At 42.3% G+C, this 18,421-nt stretch overlaps 4 protein-coding genes across 7 annotated transcripts; 2 read left to right on the top strand and 2 right to left on the bottom strand.

The window, feature by feature from the left end:
- Window positions 1–36: 36 nt before the first annotated feature.
- mrpl37 (mitochondrial ribosomal protein L37) lies at window positions 37–4,891 on the bottom strand. Its single transcript, XM_046876695.1, has 7 exons — window positions 4,391–4,891; window positions 4,073–4,256; window positions 2,145–2,260; window positions 1,740–1,925; window positions 789–940; window positions 395–598; window positions 37–206 (listed from the first exon to the last, which is right to left on the bottom strand). Exons 1-7 carry the CDS (start codon window positions 4,728–4,730, stop codon window positions 126–128), a joined length of 1,263 nt encoding a protein of 420 aa, XP_046732651.1. The 5' UTR covers window positions 4,731–4,891; the 3' UTR covers window positions 37–125.
- Window positions 4,892–6,198: 1,307 nt separating this feature from the next.
- On the top strand, window positions 6,199–10,207 carry cdcp2 (CUB domain containing protein 2). The gene is given in 7 exon segments (XM_046877232.1): window positions 6,199–6,297; window positions 6,424–6,774; window positions 6,849–7,016; window positions 7,019–7,189; window positions 7,984–8,337; window positions 9,452–9,630; window positions 9,896–10,207. Coding segments are annotated over 7 exon segments (1,602 nt in total). The 5' UTR covers window positions 6,199–6,230.
- Window positions 10,208–10,856: 649 nt separating this feature from the next.
- On the bottom strand, window positions 10,857–12,935 carry tceanc2 (transcription elongation factor A (SII) N-terminal and central domain containing 2). Of its 2 annotated transcripts, XM_046877237.1 has the most exons (5): window positions 12,567–12,935; window positions 12,232–12,402; window positions 11,997–12,138; window positions 11,415–11,611; window positions 10,857–11,253 (listed from the first exon to the last, which is right to left on the bottom strand). In XM_046877237.1, the coding sequence occupies exons 2-5, from the start codon at window positions 12,271–12,273 to the stop codon at window positions 11,059–11,061; spliced, it is 576 nt and encodes a 191-aa protein (XP_046733193.1). In that variant the 5' UTR covers window positions 12,274–12,402; window positions 12,567–12,935; the 3' UTR covers window positions 10,857–11,058. The 2 variants fall into 2 exon arrangements, with proteins under 2 accessions (XP_046733193.1, XP_046733192.1); XM_046877236.1 differs by lacking the exon at window positions 12,232–12,402 and having other exon boundaries at window positions 12,567–12,932.
- A 20-nt stretch (window positions 12,936–12,955) lies between these two features.
- cdc7 (cell division cycle 7 homolog (S. cerevisiae)) lies at window positions 12,956–17,924 on the top strand. 3 transcript variants are annotated; one of them, XM_046877234.1, is made up of 12 exons: window positions 12,956–13,080; window positions 13,607–13,702; window positions 13,813–13,899; window positions 14,785–14,920; window positions 15,004–15,097; window positions 15,175–15,317; window positions 15,501–15,702; window positions 16,072–16,167; window positions 16,281–16,462; window positions 16,740–16,822; window positions 17,223–17,372; window positions 17,447–17,924. In XM_046877234.1, exons 2-12 carry the CDS (start codon window positions 13,621–13,623, stop codon window positions 17,764–17,766), a joined length of 1,575 nt encoding a protein of 524 aa, XP_046733190.1. In that variant the 5' UTR covers window positions 12,956–13,080; window positions 13,607–13,620; the 3' UTR covers window positions 17,767–17,924. The 3 variants fall into 3 exon arrangements, with proteins under 3 accessions (XP_046733190.1, XP_046733189.1, XP_046733191.1); XM_046877233.1 differs by lacking the exon at window positions 12,956–13,080 and adding an exon at window positions 13,118–13,223; XM_046877235.1 differs by lacking the exon at window positions 12,956–13,080 and adding an exon at window positions 13,143–13,223 and having other exon boundaries at window positions 15,501–15,564.
- The last annotated feature ends 497 nt before the right edge of the window (window positions 17,925–18,421 follow it).

Genomic DNA, 18,421 nt, shown 5'->3' with positions numbered 1-18,421 from the left:
ATAAATTATTAAGTTATTAAATGAAAACAATTTTGATTTCGGTTTATTTTTTTAATTTATTTTACATTGTGGTGAAATATTAAAGAAACACGGCACAGAGGGGAAAAAAAAAAAGTTCGGAGGTTTCAGTTTGTGGCCCCATGAAGGTAAAGTGCCAGGAATTTCTTGAAGGTTTCTGGACGATATCCAGACAAACCGGCAGGAACCTGAGGACCGAGAGGGAAATTTTTACATTTTTGAATTAACATTAAAAATAATCTTAGTTTTATCTTCCAGCCAATCAGCAACGAGTATTTTAACGTATAAATTAAATCCCAATTCCTTCCACAGCTTTTTCTTTAACTCTCTAATAAATCCCAGTGTGTGTGTATCACGTGATAAACGCTTCACGAACCTTCACCACCTTCTTCTTGATGAAAGGCCGGACCTTGGCGAAGTCATAGAGCTGCTGATCGGCATCGACCCAAACCTGGTTCTTCACTCCGCTGTCAGAATCCAGGTCCGTGGTGTTTAGCTGGAAAACTATGAACTGAAACAGACGCCCGTTGGTAGCGACGCTCTGCACGACGACGGGCTTCTCCAGAACCCTGGACTCGTTCTGCAGGAAACAAGAGAAGAACATCTTACAGCTGATTAAATACGTGTGTGTACGTCAGGTGCATGCGTGTATACAAAATATTTGTAGCTATAAAAACATATAAATATAAAAGCCCACGTTATTTTTGCCCCAAATCCCAGTTTTAAGGGTGCACATATTTATGCACGGGCGTATGAAGGTGGAAACTCACTCCGTAAAGAGCGCGGGCGCGAGCCAGAGCGTTCCCAAACGCAAACATCACCAGTTTCGCTCGCAACTGCTCGGGTTTCAGTTTAGGTGCATCTCCAGCCTCGGTCACGAAGAGTGTGTGAGCGAAAGGGTACGGGTAATCCTCCCTGAAACCTACACACACACACACACACACACACACACACACACACACGAGTGCCTCAGGTCAATTAACAAAACCTACTGGCTCTTTCTTGTAATAAAATGATATAGTGATGTAATATAACAATAGAAAAACAGACAGGATATGAGACAGACAGACAGGATGGGAGACAGACAGACTGGATGGGAGACAGACAGACTGGATGGGAGACAGACAGACTGGATGGGAGACAGACAGACTGGATGGGAGACAGACAGACTGGATGGGAGACAGACAGACAGGATGGGAGACATACAGACAGGATGGGAGACAGATAGGATGGGAGACAGACAGATCGGATGTGAGACAGACATGCAGGATGTGAGACAGACAGAAAGGATGTGAGACAGACAGACAGGATAGGAGACAGACAGATCGGATGTGAGACAGACATGCAGGATGGGAGACAGACAGAAAGGATGGGAGACAGACAGAAAGGATGTGAGACAGACAGACAGGATAGGAGACAGACAGATCGGATGTGAGACAGACATGCAGGATGTGAGACAGGCAGACACAGACAGGAGGGGGAGACAGACAGATAGACAGAGATAGAAGGTGAGACAGACAGAAGGTATGACAGACAGACAGGAGGGGAGACAGACAGACAGAGTAAAGCAGGCAGACAAACAAAATGATTGAATAACACACAGGACAGAAATAGATATTATGAGACGTCTACTATTTAATGACAGACAGACAGACAGACAGACAGACAGACAGACAGAATGTGATAAAAGGGGCAGTTCCCGGTTAAGAGGTAAGCCTGACCGGTGTGGTTTCGGAGCTCGTAGACGTTGGCACACTGCAGGTCGATGGTGGGGGAGATGGGGTAAAAGGTCTCCAGGACGTAATCGGACGTGGCACGGATCTCCTCGTCTCCAGCCACAGCAGGAAGTGAAGTCGTGCTGTTTAACAGGATGCCGTTCTGCCCTCGCACCTGGAACCGATCCCCACCTGAGACACGAGACAACACGCTGAACAGTGGCCTGTGAGGGGCTTGTGTGTGTGTGTGTGTGTGTGTGTGTGTGTGTGTGTGTGTGTGTGAGAATATGATACATCAGGATTATAATTGGTTACACACAATTCCATGACGAAACGCTCTGTAATGACACCACCTGCCACATGCAGAACAGAAGTTAACGATTTGAGTCGCGTCCCCGGGCGTGTTCTCACCTCTGGTCCAGGTGGCTGACAGGATGTATTTCTGAGCCAGAATCCTGTGAGCGAGGGCCGGATGAGAGACCTGCTGACCTCGGCACAGGTGGAGCAGGTTGTGTAACAGAGACGGACTGAGGACGAGCCAGAAAAAAAAAAAAAAGAGGATTAGCATGAGAACAAAGAGAGCTAGCAAACCGCGCCGGCGTTCCGAATAAGAACACTGACGCAGGCGAGATGAACACGATACCGACACGTCGCTCTGCACTCAGGGTATGAATATGAAGTACGGTGCGACGTTACAGACTGAAGGTTAATATTAAAAAAAAATTCTAGAAAAAATTCTAGACTTTAATTGTCTTTCAGGTCACAAGATTCTGATCACAATTTCACAAAAAGCTGGGGAAAAAAATTATTATAATAATAAATAAATGTAAAAAAAAAAAACATTTATTTAATGCAAAATTTTTTTTAAATGCAATTGCTAAAAATTTGAAAAAATGCAAATAAAAAAAAAAGCAGAATATGCAAAAAAAAATACTTTTTTAATGCAAAAAAAGGTACAAAAAAATACATTTGACAAAAAAAAAATGCAAAAGAAAAAGATTTGCATACAAAAGATTTAAAAAATAAAATTGCAAAAAATAAATAAATAAATAAATAATTGCAAAATAAATTCAAATAAAAAGCAAAAAAATTTAATTTATAAAAAATTAAAACAACCTCGTTTCCCCATGTCCTTTCCCCTTCGGTGTTGTCTGCTGAATATTACCTGCATTTGGTTTTAATATTACTGCTGCCGTAGCTGCATATATAGAGCACTTTATATAAGCATTTAAATCGCCATAGCAACAGCCCAATATCAGTAAAAGCTATGCGTAAATTTTTGGTTTTCCGTTTTCGATTTACAAACAATCACAACTCTATCGTATGTATTAGAAATTGTTCACGTTGCCTGGGAAACGGAATGATGGGATGGATGCAGGTCTGCTAACAAACTCTGTGTTAATACTCTGATACATTATTTACTTTAATGATCCCAAATAAAACTTTCTTCATCGAGTGTCACGTCATGAACCAGTGTGTGTGTGTGTGTGTGTGTGTGTGTGTGTGTGTGTGTGTGTGAAATGTCAGTTTAAGTCATGGCCTTTCTGTATTTGCTCGTTGCCGGACCATAAGGAAGATGAAAAGCCCCCAAAGGCCAGTGTTCAGGAGGAGGACGTGGAGTATCAAAGCCCCGCTGAACACGTGGCCCTGAACAGCCGACCCCCTGCAGACACGCCTCATTAATAAAGGCTTAGTGTGCTGCCCCCTGCCTGTCAGGCACGCTGCGCTGCGTTTAATGCCAGTCATTAAATTCCGCACGCCGTCGGAGCGCCGCTCAGCCAAATGCCACTCGCAAGGCCGAAGAACAGGAGCCAATTACGGAGAGCCGGGCAGGAGGACGACAACCAGACAGGGACATTACATCACCGCGCCTCAGAGGACACACACCAACATCATCCAAATCATCACGTTGTGCTTAATAACGCCACCTATCTCCTACAAACGATAACACAGCAGCATCACGCTCGCGTTTCCTAAAATAGAACCTTCTAGATTTTGATACTTTGTTGAATCCTGGATTCTGATTGGTCAGGAGGTGACAGTCGAGCAGCTGCGAATCAATGCAAATTAAAGTCATATTAAGAAATAAACATATGCAGTGACACCAAACGTCCTAGGCCCCGCCCCCCTCGCAAAACAACGTGAAACATAGACGTGTGACGTATCGAACCGTTCGTCTTTCCGAGGACATTGTGCGTTTCTATAGCAACGGTGTGGGAATGTGGACATGGTTGTGTTTAGGTGTGTTTCTTCAGCATGTCTTTAGGACACAGAGGTTTTTTTCATATTCTGCAGTGGTGTAAGAAGAAGATATTATCAGTTTGAGTTTTGTTCCTCACCAGTATCTCTGTTGAGGAGGACGAGATTCGTTCGTGTCCCAGAAGCGAGCGTGTCTGATGGCGTTCTGCACGCGCTCGTCCTGGTCCTCCAGCTGATTGGCTGGATTCTCTGCTAACGCCAGGATCTGAGCAGGAAACCCTGTGATGACTTTAGACTTCGTAAGCCATGACGCCTGTTTCACACCTTGAGAGAGAGAGCGAGAGAGAGAGAGAGAGACAGACAGACAGACAGACACGGAGATAAACAGACAGATAGAAAGACACAAAAAGACAGTTATTAATATTGTAAATGAATCCTACACACACACACACACACACCCTCCAGAGCGTTGGTTCTCTGGGTGTAGATGTAACACGGCTGCTCCTTGTACAGCTCCATGCTCTCGGCTGCAGGAGCTCGGTATCGGCCCGGGTCGTGCCAGTCCTTCTCCCAGTCCGGGAACACGGGCCTCGCCAAGCCGGGAACATAGTGCTTCCTCTCTGCGTAGGTGACGCGCTCCAGTCCCCTGATTTCCGGCACTTCCCGGGGCTTTTTCCGTGGCAGAACCTTCCCACAGGCGCAGGAGCTCCGTGACAGGCAGCGGTGCAGGAGTTCACCTTGCGCTGAGAGTTTCCTTCTCCCCGGGAGCGCGAATCTCCTCACCGCCACGCTGAACATCTCCCCGCGATTATTATATTATACACACCTGCTCAAAGGAATACAACTAATACTAATACAAATAATACAAGTTTATAAACTACACGCAGCTGCTTCTGACATTTTCTCTCGCGTTTCTTCAGGAGGCAGCCATGTTTCCCTGTCACGTGGGTTGATTTTGTTCTACGCTTTTATAACATTTGTACTGATTTCTATTACCGCCATCTACTGGACAAATACGATATAACCTCCAATTTAATATCTACACAATTACACAAATAAAATCGTGCAAAATGTATAATCATGTCAAAGAGCCCACTAAAAGTACTGACTCAAAGAGCAGATTTAAAGTACTGACTAAAAGAGCAGATTTAAAGTACTGACTAAAAAAGCAGACTCAAAGTACTGACTTAAAGAGCAGACTCAAAGTACTGACTCAAAGAGCAGGCTCAAAGTACTGACTCAAAGAGCAGACTCAAAGTACTGACTCAAAGAGCAGACTCAAAGTACTGACTTAAAAAGCTGACTCAAAGTACTGACTTAAAGTACTGACTCAAAGAGCAGGCTCAAAGTACTGACTCAAAGAGCAGACTCAACGTACTGACTTAAAAAGCAGACTCAAAGAGCAGACTCAAAGTACTGACTTAAAAAGCAGATTTAAAGTACTGACTCAAAGAGCAGACTCAAAATACTGACTTAAAAAGCAGACTCGAAGAGCAGACTCAAAGTACTGACTTAAAAAGCAGACTCAAAGTACTGACTTAAAAAGCAGACTCGAAGAGCAGACTCAAAGTACTGACTTAAAGAGCAGATTTAAAGTACTGACTCAACGAGCAGACTCAAAGTACTGACTCAAAGAGTAGACTCAAAGTACTGACTCAACGAGCAGACTCAAAGTACTGACTTAAAGTACTGACTCAAAGAGCAGACTCAAAGTACTGACTCAAAGAGCAGACTCAAAGTACTGACTCAAAAAGCTGACTCAATGTACTGACTTAAAGAGCAGACTCAAAGTACTGACTTGAAGTACTGACTCAAAGAGCAGACTCAAAGTACTGACTTAAAGAGCAGACTCAAAGAGCAGACTCAAAGAGCAGACTCAAAGTACTGACTTAAAGAGCAGACTCAACGACTGACTCAAAGAACAATCTCAAAGTACTGACTCAACGAGATGACTGAATTACTGACTTAAAGAGTCATCTTAAAGTACAATTTAAACTACTCAAGTAAGACTCAAGTAACTGACTCAAAGGATTGCTAGAACATAATTTATCTCAGTTCTGTACTAGTACTAGTGCACATTATCCGGTTAGTTTCGAGTTCTCGTGAGATCTCTCTGTGCCACACATTAACATTTAATGCAGACTCTCGGAGCAGCTGCCTGTGTTTACTCGATATTGCTCATTAAAATTTAGTACAGAAGGTGAACCCCTGAACTGATCACGTTCCACTTCCACGTCGGCCGTCTGCGTCTCTCTTTTCTCTTACAATGTTTTCCCAAACCATCAGAAGTCCTACAGCATGGGTTTGAGGATTGCTCTTTACTTTCATCTGCTGTGTGTCTTCAGCAAAGCTGCTTCCAAAAAAGGTAGGCTTTACTGTGTATCCTGAACTATAAACTGGAGATCTGGACTGGATTCAGTCCAGAAAATCTATTTTTGTTATAAATCACAATTGTAGCCGGAGACAGAAACCTAAGACCTTCTCCACATAGGTGTAAAATGTGGAGGAATCCTCGCTCCGTCCTCCAGCGGCAACATCTCCAGCCCTAATTTCCCAGGTCTTTACCCGTACAATGTGGACTGCTCCTGGCTGATCGTGGTGTCTGAGGGTTCGTCCGTGCTGCTGACGTTCTACCACTTCGAGCTTGAGTACCACCAGGACTGCACCTACGACTACGTCAAGATCTACAATGGCGTCTCGGAGGATGAGGGCAACCTCCTGGGGAAGTTCTGTGGAGACTCCTCACCTCCTCAGTTCAGCTCATCCTGGAACATCATGTCCATCATCTTCCACTCCGACCGCCACGTGGCTCATTCGGGCTTCCTGGTGGGGTACAGGAAAGGTAATGGAAAACCGATAACGTGCATCACGTGTATGACTCGTGTGCATAATACTGACGTGTCTGTGTCGATACAGATTCGTGTGGCGGAGTGTTGACGGGACTCTCAGGGGTCTTCTTCAGCCCAGGATACCCGCACGAGTACAGTAACAACGCAGAGTGCTCGTGGACCATCCAGGTGTCCAACCGTAGCGTCGTCACGCTCGTATTCCTCGACTTCCAGCTGGAGAACAACGAAGGCTGTAACTTGACTACATCGCACTGTTCGACGGCCCGACACTCCAACACCGGCACATCGGGAATTACTGCGGGAACAAGCAACCACCTAACATCATCTCCACGTCCAATCAGCTGCTGATCGTGTTTAAATCAGACTTTAATATTGGAGGAAGAGGATTTAAGGCGCATTATTACTCAGGTAGGTCTTTTCCAATTTCCTGGAAGTTTAGGTGTGAATGCTGGATTGTGATTGGCTGAAAGTTCAGGCGTGAATAGGGGATTGTGATTGGCTGGAAATTAAATATGTTTGTCAGGTGAATCTAAATGAACGCGCTGCTTATAAACACATATAAAGTGTTAGTGAGACTGCAATTGTACACATTTCCTAATGACCTCACTGAGCTCCATGGAGGAATTCTGCATCTTGTGGAACTCGGTGAATACGGTGAGTTTAATAAACGGCTTGAGGAACAAGACGAATTTGACGAACTGAAAAAGAAAACGTTCAAATAAGAAATAGAACGAAAAACAGCACTAGTAGTTACTCCAACAGTGACCATGCTATAAGGTCATAAGTCACAGCTAGGTGTGAGGCCTTGCACTATTTTAATGCTCTCCAGGACGTTCTTCACCTCCACATTGTGCACTTACATCCTGTGAAAGACTTCCCTGGATTATTGCTTAGATATTAACTCCAACAGCTCTGTTGTTAAGCTGCAAATACACACTGAATACACAAAGACCAGTGTTAACCACATTTATTAACATCATCAACTATGCAAAGCAAAAAAAAGTGTGTGCAGAACCCGGCTCTGAATACCAGCAACTTCTAAACTTACGTCTTAGGTTATGAAGGAAAAAAACGATTCTGAAGGAACATCTGCATTTTAGAGCGTTATTGTTCTAATCAGTATTGATATTGTGCAAATGTTTCTAATTGTTATGTAAAAGACACTAAGCGTAAAATGTTTCAAAATCTTTGTGTCTTTTCAGGTGAGTGCCAGCAGGTGCTGAAAACTATCAGCGGGAACTTCACCAGCCCCAGTTACCCCAACATCTATCCCAACAACATGAACTGCCACTGGCTCGTGGCTCTGCCCCCAGGCTACAGGATCAAACTCTTCTTCCCGTTAATGGCGCTCGAGGATCAGAACAGTCTGAGCGACTCCTGCGATTTCGACTCCGTAGCCGTGTATGATGGCAGCAGTGAGACGGAAGTCCTGCTGGGACGCTGGTGTGGGGCAGAACAACCTCCGCCTCTGACGTCCAGGACAAACAAACTGCTGGTGGTCCTCAACACCGACCGGAATGTCGCGTTCAAGGGTTTCACTGCTACCTATATGGGAGGTGAGAGTCCACTAGGGGGCGTGATGAGGACATCAACACTTAATAGACACCATAGAGTTAAAATCCTCTGTCGAAATTTTAACAATTCTCTTTTTTCTTTCAAAAGATTACACAGGTTGTAGCGACATCTAGATTTCTAAATAATACATAAAAATCATACACAAATTCGAATCATGAAGTGATGAATTCTTTGTTTGTTTTCTAAACTTCACATCATTTTTGTGTGCTACAAGACTCAGACTCTTGTCTGACAAGACAAGTTTTTTTTACTCCTGCACACATTATTCCTGTAAATGAAAAAGTCTCTAGCTGTGGAGCTTCTTATTTTAGCTCCTCCCTCTTTAGCTGACTCAAATATTCTGATGTGTGAACCCCAACCCCAAAACCAGATCATTTTATTAAATGTAAATTGTTACACAGTGTTAAGTTTGTAAATCTGTGACTCAAAGTACTGACTCAATTAGCTGACTCAAATAATTGTCTCAGGGTACTCACTCAGAGAGCTGCCCTCACATACTGACTCAAAGAGTTGACTCACAGAATTAATTTGAAGAGCTGACTCAATGTACTGACTCAAATTAAGGACTCAAAGAGTCAACTCAGCTAACTCAATTAACTTAATCAGAGCTGACATAATGTACTGAAATTTGTAACTTAAAGAGCCAACTCAAAAAATTAACTTAAGGTACTCAATTAGAGCTCACCAGAGCTACTGCCTTAATATACTGACTCTAAGAGCTGACTCACAGAAACGACTCAAATTACTGACTCAAATGTTCTGATTCAAAGTGCTGATTTAAAACAAAGAGTCAACTCAAATGATTAACTCAAGGTACAGAGTAAAAGAGCTGACTCAAAGAGCCAGTTCAAATGACTGAAACAAGGTACTGACTCAATGTACTGACTTAGAAACTAACTCAGAGAGGCAATTCAAATTACTGATTCAAAGAGCTGACTCTAAACTTTCCAGTGGTTCCATTAATGTTTATATTAATACAAATAAAAAGCCTTGCCATAGATAAATAATGGAAATGGAAAACGTTTTCATAAAATCCCTCTGACGTGGATTGGTCCTGTGCGGTGTTGTTGTGTTTTTCTTTTTTTTCCGTCTCAGTGGTGCCGATGAACGTGAGCTGCACCAGAACCGAGTTTCAGATTCAGATTTCCCAGCGGGCTTTGCCCCAGCTGGACCGCGAGAGCGTGTTCCTCGGAACCCCGTCCTGTTCGGCCCAGATGACTGCGACGAGCTACAAGATTCTGGCTCGCTTCATCAGCTGTGGAACTGCTGGTCAGGTAGAACTTAATGCGTGTTTTAATGAAATGCAACAGTTCTGGATTCTGATTGGTCAGAAAGTGTTGGTTCATTTTGTGTAACAGCCAATCAGATGTTGAGTAACACTGCGCTTGTTCTAATAAAATATCATTGTATTTATGTTGTTCAAAGAGTTTCATCAGCAACTCCGCTCGACCACACCGACCCGTTGTTGATTTTTTTCCTGTAACAGCACGACCTGTAGTGTTTTTCATTTCTCACTTTGTCTCGTGGAACCTTCCACAGAAACGGCAGAACATCACCATGCTGGTGAACACGCTCTACATCGACTTCTCTGACGGAAAACAGCAGAGCGTGCAGGAATACGAGGTGCAGTGCGACGCCCAGAGGAAGGTGGCGTCGGTCAGCATCATCTCGCCCGAGGACCGGATCCGGATGAACGAGCTCGCTCGACTCGCCGAGGAGTCCAAGAGCCTGGAGAGCGTTCAGAGAGCCGAGCCTGAAGCTCATGAGACCAGTGACATCGTCTTCATCAGCGTCTGCGTGCTGGCCGTCATCCTCATGCTCATCGCCATCGTGTGGCTCGTGCTCCTCTAGAGATTCGTCCAGACATCTTTTTTCAGATCTTTCTGTCTTTATGGTTTGCGTCCTTCAAATCAGACACGACATGGTCCATCATGGACTTCTGATCAGTCAGAGGCTCAGACAGCAGAGGCGGTTTAAACAAATAAACGTTTTATTAGGTTATGGTTTCCATAGCAACAGCTCGTTCAGAAGTAAAAGTTCTAATGCATTACGGTTTCCATAGCAACAGAGAGTCGTTGTATAATTTTAATGAGTGACAGTTTCCATAGCAACAGCTCATTCGCGAATAAACGTTGTAATATGTTACAGTTTCCATAGCGATATCGCGTTGAGAAATAAACGTTTTAATAGTCGCGGTTTCCCTAGCAACAGCTCGTTCAGAAGTAAAAGTTTTAATGCATTACTGTTTCCATAGCAACAGCACGTTGCCGGATAAATGTTTTAAAATGGTACGGTTTCCATAGCAACAGCTCATTCGTGAATAAACGTTGTAATATGTTACAGTTTCCATAGCGGTAGCGCGTTGATGAATGAAGGTTTTAATACGTTCGTTTCCAGGGCAACAGCTCGTTCGGTATCAGTCAGAGGGAAAAGCGTAACGTCTTTGTGGTTTCATGAAAAAAAATCCCATGCTGTGAGAGAAAAACACTGCACCGTAACACACTTTCAGATTTCTTTATTTTAAAAAGCTGTAAAAGCAGTTCATTTACAAACGTTCAACATTTTACTAATAATCAAATTATTCTTAAAAAAAACTGTAATAAAGTACAGTCTAATGCAGCACCACTGCTCTGACGTGTGTGTGTGTGTGTGTGTGTGTGTGTGTGTGTGTGTGTGTGTGTGTGTGGTCCTTCATCTCAATGTCATGATTTCTTCTTGTGGTTTCTGACGAGGTCGTTAACGGAGGTCGTGCCGTCCTTCACCTGACCTCTGAGGTCGTGTTTGTGTTTGAGAGCGAAAACCAGCGCCCTCACGCTCCTCCTGTACGCTCCGCTGATCAGCCGAGAGCACTGATGGAACACCTCCCTCTCCACGTTGTCCACCAGGGCAGCATCAGCCTGAAAAAAACACCACCATCAACATCACAATCATCCCCACAACCACCACAACCAGCATCAACACCACCACCATCCCTACCAGTATCATCATCATAATCACCATCATCGTGTGTGTGTGTGTGTGTGTGTGTGTGTGTGTGTGTGTGTGTGTGTATAGTCACCTCTAACCCCATGCTGTCAGCGAGGAGTTTTCTGGCGTTGCTCCTCAGTTCCTCGGTCTGTTTATCACAGCGAACCTCGATAGACGGTTTATTAGAGTTCTCCTCGATGAAGGTCCTCCAGTGTGTGTAAACCTGACGAGCCAAAGCCTTTACCTCAGTGTCCGGATGTTTCTTACGCAGCATGTTCACCGTGTGACCTGAGAGGGCAAAACACACACACACACACACACACACACACTATAAACTGTTGCTTTATTAGAAAAAAAAAAGAAGTGTATATAAATAATGTAAAGTTTATAAAAGTAAAAAGAAAATATAGAAATATAGATTTATTAGATCATATGATTTAGTTCTGAGGCAGATAAAGGTGTTTCATTCTGAAAAAAAAAACCCTGATGGTGATTTCTTAAAAAAAACCTGTTTATGTGCTGAATACAAGTCGACTCCTTATTCTGATTCACCACAAAGAGTCGACTCATTTAGTAAAATAGTTCTCGACTCTTTTCGTGTGCATGGAGGAGCATCGTTCTACATCGTGGGGCCGTGTTTTTGATCTGGTTGATGATGGAGATGATTTCTCACCGATCCTGGTGGACTTGAGCACTTCTCTGGACGGGACTTTTTTGTCCAGCTCTGTCAGAGCGTTTAAGATGTTCTCTTTGGTCTGTCTGGGCAACTCGAGGATGGACTTAAACCTTTCGATGTCCTCAATCACCACCACTCTCTGTTCAGCAGAAAATAAAAAAAATAATTAAAATATACAGATAGATAGATAGAAAGATAGATAGCTTGTTTGTTGGATCAGAACTATACGGACCAGCACTTTTGATAGATTCTGACCACTGCAGACCAGGAACATCTACCAAGAGCTGTAGTTTTGGAGACGCTCTGACCCAGACGTCTAGACGTCTCAATTTGTCAAACTCGATCAAAGCCTTACGCTCGTCCATTTTTCATCAACTTTGAGGACAAAATGTTTACCTGCTGCCTGATAAATAAATCCACCCATTAACAGGTGCCATGATGAAGATCAGCAATGTTCTTCAATTCACCACTCAGAATGTTATAATGTTATTATAATGTTATACCTGATTAGTGTATATAAAGTTTATATGGTTTTATAAACAATAAACGTGATTATATTGCATTTACCTTTAAGGATTCCAGTGTTGCTTGTTTGTAAACTTTCTCTTCATGTTTTCGTCCTTGTCTTGTCGAAACATCTTTTGGAACACGGACCACAAATGTGTCCATTTCTCAGAATTCTGATTTCTGATTCTGATTTCAATCCTCGTCTGTTTATCCCTCACTGCTGACTGAGCTAATAAACCCGGAAGTAGCTCATAATAACTTCTTTTCTACTCGACTTATCTACATTTATTTCATTTTTAAAACATTTTATCAACCACCCAAAACATGCACTTTCCAACCTTTCGTTTAACATAATAACTTATTATTGCATGATACAAAAAAAAAGAAAATAAACACAGCTTGCTAGCTCCGGATATACCAGAAGGGCGCCATGATTATTCTACCAAAGCGGAAGTTGCAAAATAAAAGTCTTTTCGTAACAGGTTAACACACCAGTTTGTATTAGCAGGGTATAAATGAACACCTTTTTTCAAACAAAATACACAATATAATAAATACAAATTTAAAACACAACGTAAGTTAGAAATACATTGAATGTAATATTCTAACCAATGGCTTTTGTTTGTGCCGTCTAAGTCACGTGACCAGAACAGGGTTTTTCGCGCGAGTTTTTAGACATTAGCCGGCTAGTTAGCGACGCTGCTTTCCTCCAGGACCGTAAGTTTTACGAGTTGTTTCTCGATATTTAACGACTTATTTATACATTTCCGCAACAAGAAAAAAAACTTAGATTGCAAATTGAGTTTGTTTTCCATGTTGAAATTTGTATTTCAGTGAATTCTAAACTCTTTAACGCGGTTTGTGTGTGGGTGTAGTTTCATTTGCTTAATACCTCCCTTTAAGTGCGCACTAGCTAGGGAGCGAAATAGTTGAATTGAATATTGAATGCACACTAGGTAGGGAGGGAATATAGTGTACCGATTAGGTATTTGGGATACAGCGCTGCTGTATGGACGCGTATACAGGGATGAGCAAAAATTTTGGCACCTTTCTATTGAACATAAAGAGTATAAATTCTTTGTTTTATTTCTTTATTTTAGAGACCTTTTTCGCCATGGAGACGCTTCAGGGTCTTTCAGACATTGGTGAGGATGTTAAACCGTGCGAAAAGGAGACAAATAAACGGAAAGTCCCCAGTAAGTGCATGTGAAACTGTATTATATTTAATACTGAGTTTATTATTGAGTGTATTCATTGTGTGTGTGTGTGTGTGTGTGTGTGTGTGTGTGTGTTGTGTGTGTTCCAGGAGATGTTGAGATGGACATTCAGTATCTGTATGAAGTTGTCCCACAGCTCTCCAAAGTTTTCCGGATTACAGACAAAATTGGAGAAGGTTTAACATGATTTATACACACAATTTTTAATTGAAATAAAAATCCAATAAGAAATTTCACTGATTTAAAACTGGCACATTTTAGACGCGTCCTGACGTGTGTCTATGTTCAATATTTACAATTTACAATATCTGTGATGGGTCAGATAAGTGTATTTAACAAATATTACTAATAATATTACATTTATATCTGACATTTTATACATTTAAAATCCAATTGTTTGGTTTTCTGTGAAAAATCAGTAAAAGTATTTATTTTGTTTAAATGATAATCACGCAATAAAATATCTGACGGAACAAAAAAAAACGAACAGTAACTAATTAGAATATTTAATAAATATAGAATAAATTGGTCATCATTAAATACAAAAATATATCCAAATTTAACTAGTAACAGGAGGAGATTTATTTTTATATATATCGTATATATTTTATATAATCGTAGCGTAATTTGTTGGAAATATTGACATAGAAAGAGACCTGGGTATTTATTTTATTTTATTCGGGATAGATTTTTTTGTTTACATTTTAAATGATAAAATGTAACGAATTGGTTGTTTATTGAAGAGTTTAACTGTGAACTGATTGGTGGAAGAAAATGAAATAAAAAGAAAATCTTGCAAATCGATAATTTCATTTATTTTTTTAGAACAAGAGAGGGGAGAAAGAAAAGGGAAAACAAATGAAAATAAAATAAAAAGAATAATAATAATAAAATAAAATCACATGCCAAAAGTCATATTACTTAAAATACACCGATATATTGTTTTTCATTTTTAAATATTGGCTTTATTATTGTTTAATCATATTATTGTTTCGTATTTGTATTATTTTATTCACCATGGTTTAAAAGTGTTTTCTAATAAACGTCTCGTCCTGCATTAGGTACCTTCAGCTCCGTGTATCTGGGAGAAGCTCAGATGAGCGACGGGACGAGAGAGAGGTTTGCTCTGAAGCATCTGATCCCGACGAGTCACCCGGTGCGGATCGCTGCGGAGCTCCAGTGTTTAACGGTGGCAGGGTGAGAGACGTTGCCAGGCGGTGTTTAACGTGAGGGGAGGTTTCATGAGAGAAACGCTGATGTGGGATTTTTTTTTGTCGCAGGGGCAAAGAGAACGTGATGGGAGTGACCTACTGCTTCAGGAAGGACCACCACGTGGTGATTGTCATGCCCTACCTGGAGCACCAGGCTTTTGTGGTAAATAAATACGATCTCTGTTGTTGTGAGTATCTGTGGAAGGGAACGAGGTTTAACTGGAACGTCTTTGTGTGTAGGACGTGGTGGAGATGCTGAGTTTCGAGGAGGTGCTTCAGTACATGTATCATTTACTCAAAGCCCTGAAGCACATCCACGAGTTCGGGATCATCCACCGCGACATCAAGCCCACCAACTTCCTGTACAACCGGCGTGAAAAAAAGTACGCGCACCCATTTAACAACATCCTACGACATCTTTATCCATTTAGGGTTGCATTTGATTTTACAGGAAGCTGTTATAGAAAATGAATGGACACCTGCTGACCAATCAGAATGCAGAATTGTAGCATTACAGCATTATATAGAACATGACCACTGATAAATGTGTGTGTGTGTGTCCTCAGATATGCCCTGGTAGACTTTGGCCTGGCTCAGGGAACCCCAGACACTCAGATAGAGCTGTTGAAGGTGGTAAAGTCTCAGAAAGCTCATAACGAATCACACGGGAAACAGGCACCGGTTCCTTTCCCACCGAACACGAGGGTCCTCACGGCGCACGCTTCCACGAAAACGCCATGTCCGAACTCGCGCACAAAACACACCAAGGTTTCCGTCTGGGACACACGGGGTGGAAGCACACCGGCTCTGATTTATCGCCGTTGCGTGACACGTTTTTTCTAAATACGCCCTCGATAAGTGGGCGGTCGCTATAGCAATGGCGGCGCGTTAATTTCGATAAACCTCCGATTTGCAGCCGCACTTCTTTCAGAGCTGCTACTACAGTCGAATTCCTCCTGATCATCAGTGCTGCATAAATCATGATTATTCGTTATTATTCATTATTATTTAAATGCCAATTCATTCATTTGTTCTACGAAAGCTCGATCAATCAGAGCCGTCATGTGGCACACATTTATTTGATCTTATCTCTGTCTAATCTCCAACCCCTTAATGACGTGCTTTTTCGTTTCCCAGGAGCTCATGGGGCTTTGCAAAACGCCACGTTCTGTATTCGGGGAGAGAAACCTCAACAGCTCAAACCCCACCAAAGCGCCTGCGGATAAAACCGAAGTGAGGATCGAGTTACAAGTTTTTGTTGTTTTTTTTTCTTTCGAATTACGTGTGAAGCGCTATTTATTTTTTGTTTGTTATTATTACCGAAACGTGCAATGTTACCGTTTTAGGGACACATGATACCTACCAAGACGGACAACGTCTTTGCCTGTAAGATACTCTCCACGAAACGCCGTCCTCCCCCCACACGGACTCTTGCTGCCAATTCAAAGACCAAACCCGTGACCCTGAACCCGTCTCTTACCTGTACCTGCTACATGACCGACCGCATCTGCAACGTCTGCCTGTCTAGGTACACTGTTCCATCCAGAAAGAATAATAAAAAAAAGACCCTTCAAATAAAAAGCATGTGGCATCAGTGATTCGCCTTTAGAGGCCGCTCTCGTACTGTATAACGCAACCCGGAAAAACTATCAGCATGGATTTTTGGCGAAAGTTCAGGCAAATCAACTATCAATGTTGTTTCTGATGGATACCCCATGCCACCAGTCAATCCTGTTAACCTAAATGTCATATGTTTGGTGCTTAAGCATTGGAATGCCTATTAAACAAACTTTTCTGCTCTTCAGGAAGCAGCAGGTGGCTCCAAGAGCAGGAACTCCAGGATTCAGGGCTCCTGAAGTTTTGACCAAGTGCCCTGACCAAGGAACGGGTAAAGGCTTCATTTATATCATCATGCTTTGTAGTACAAGATTTTACTCATATAATCTTATGCTATATGAAGCTAAAAGCTAAAAAATATATATATTTATTCGAACCGTTCCAAAAATTGTTTTGGGTATAAGGGAAAAAAAAAAGAAAAGAACGACTTGTAATAGAAAGAGTTTGTAGAGGCAGCAGTTGCCATGACAGTACAGCGCCCCCTACCGTGCAACTAAACACATTAAAAGCATCATTATTTCAGATGTTAATTATGGTCTCAAGAATCTTTCTGAAAGTCTGCATAATTGAAAATACGGACATTTTTAAATGAAAAAAATGTGTAGGAACCCTGTTATTGATGTGTAGAAATTATATATGCAAAACCGACCAAATTGTATTTTTCCACACAGCTATCGACATGTGGTCTACCGGCGTGATCCTGCTCTCACTCCTGAGCGGCAGGTATCCGTTTTTCAAAGCCAACGACGACCTCATGGCCTTGACTCAGATCATGACGATCCGAGGCTCGAGAGAAACCATTCAGGCCGCTAAGAAATTCGGTACGTGCGCCGGCTTTTATACACGTTTTCGCCCCTGACGTTTCGTGCTGAGCGTCTGATCTTTTGCGTCGCAGGCAAGGCGGTGGTGTGCAGCCGCGAGCTTCCCCGACTCGACCTGAGGATCCTGTGCGAGGCGCTCCGAGGGGTACGACCTTGCGGGGACGAGTCGCTTCCGGCGGCGTTCCGGGCCTCACGTCATCCCACGGACCACGGCCGAGCGGAGAAACGGAGCGCCATGGGGAACGCGGAGGAGTCAGACGCCAGGGGGTGGGACAGAGTTCCAGATGATGTGTATGACCTGCTGGACAAACTTTTGGATTTGAATCCGGAGACGAGAATCAGTGCAGCTTCGGCGCTGCAGCATCCGGCGTTTAAATATCTCACGGATTATTAATTATTGATTGGACAGGATTTTATCCTCGGGGTAAATCCCAATCAACAAGTGTGTTACTTTTGTAATATAGTGTTCTGTACGTACTCTTTATTTATTTGTTCAGTGTGATGAGTTCGGGATGATAATTAGAATAAATTACAATATTTTAATAAACTGTACAATTGTGTCCATATCAGGATCTTTAAATATTATAAAATAGCTCATGAATAATCCATTAGCATAATAATTTGCATAGTATATTTTTTTTTTTGTAATTATTACATATATAACTGTAATGAACGGACATGATGAGGATCATGTTTTTCTGGTTCCTCTCAAGGGTTCTTTCTTTTTCCTTCAGCACAGTCGCCACTGATTCGCTCATTTGGGGTACAATTTCTAAGGAACAAACTGGTAGGCGCTAAACTTATACATTCGTTTCTACAACTTTATACCTGCTTTATCTCCTTTAATCTTCAAAGCGTTCGGAACATATTTCTCACAATAGTCGCAGCGTTCGTTTCAGTTTTTAATAAATCTAATTTTAATAGTAACAGTAGTAAGAGTCTTTGTCACAGCGCAGTGGAATTCTTTCTCTGCATATCCCCAGTCTTAATACAGCACATCTGGATTAGATTGGGTTAAGGGCCTTGCTCAAGGGCCCAACACAGGCAGC

The sequence above is a fragment of the Silurus meridionalis genome, chromosome 20 (genome assembly GCF_014805685.1).
Source record: "Silurus meridionalis isolate SWU-2019-XX chromosome 20, ASM1480568v1, whole genome shotgun sequence".
Lineage (NCBI taxonomy): Eukaryota > Metazoa > Chordata > Actinopteri > Siluriformes > Siluridae > Silurus > Silurus meridionalis.
This window is presented reverse-complemented; position numbering and strand designations above follow the sequence as displayed.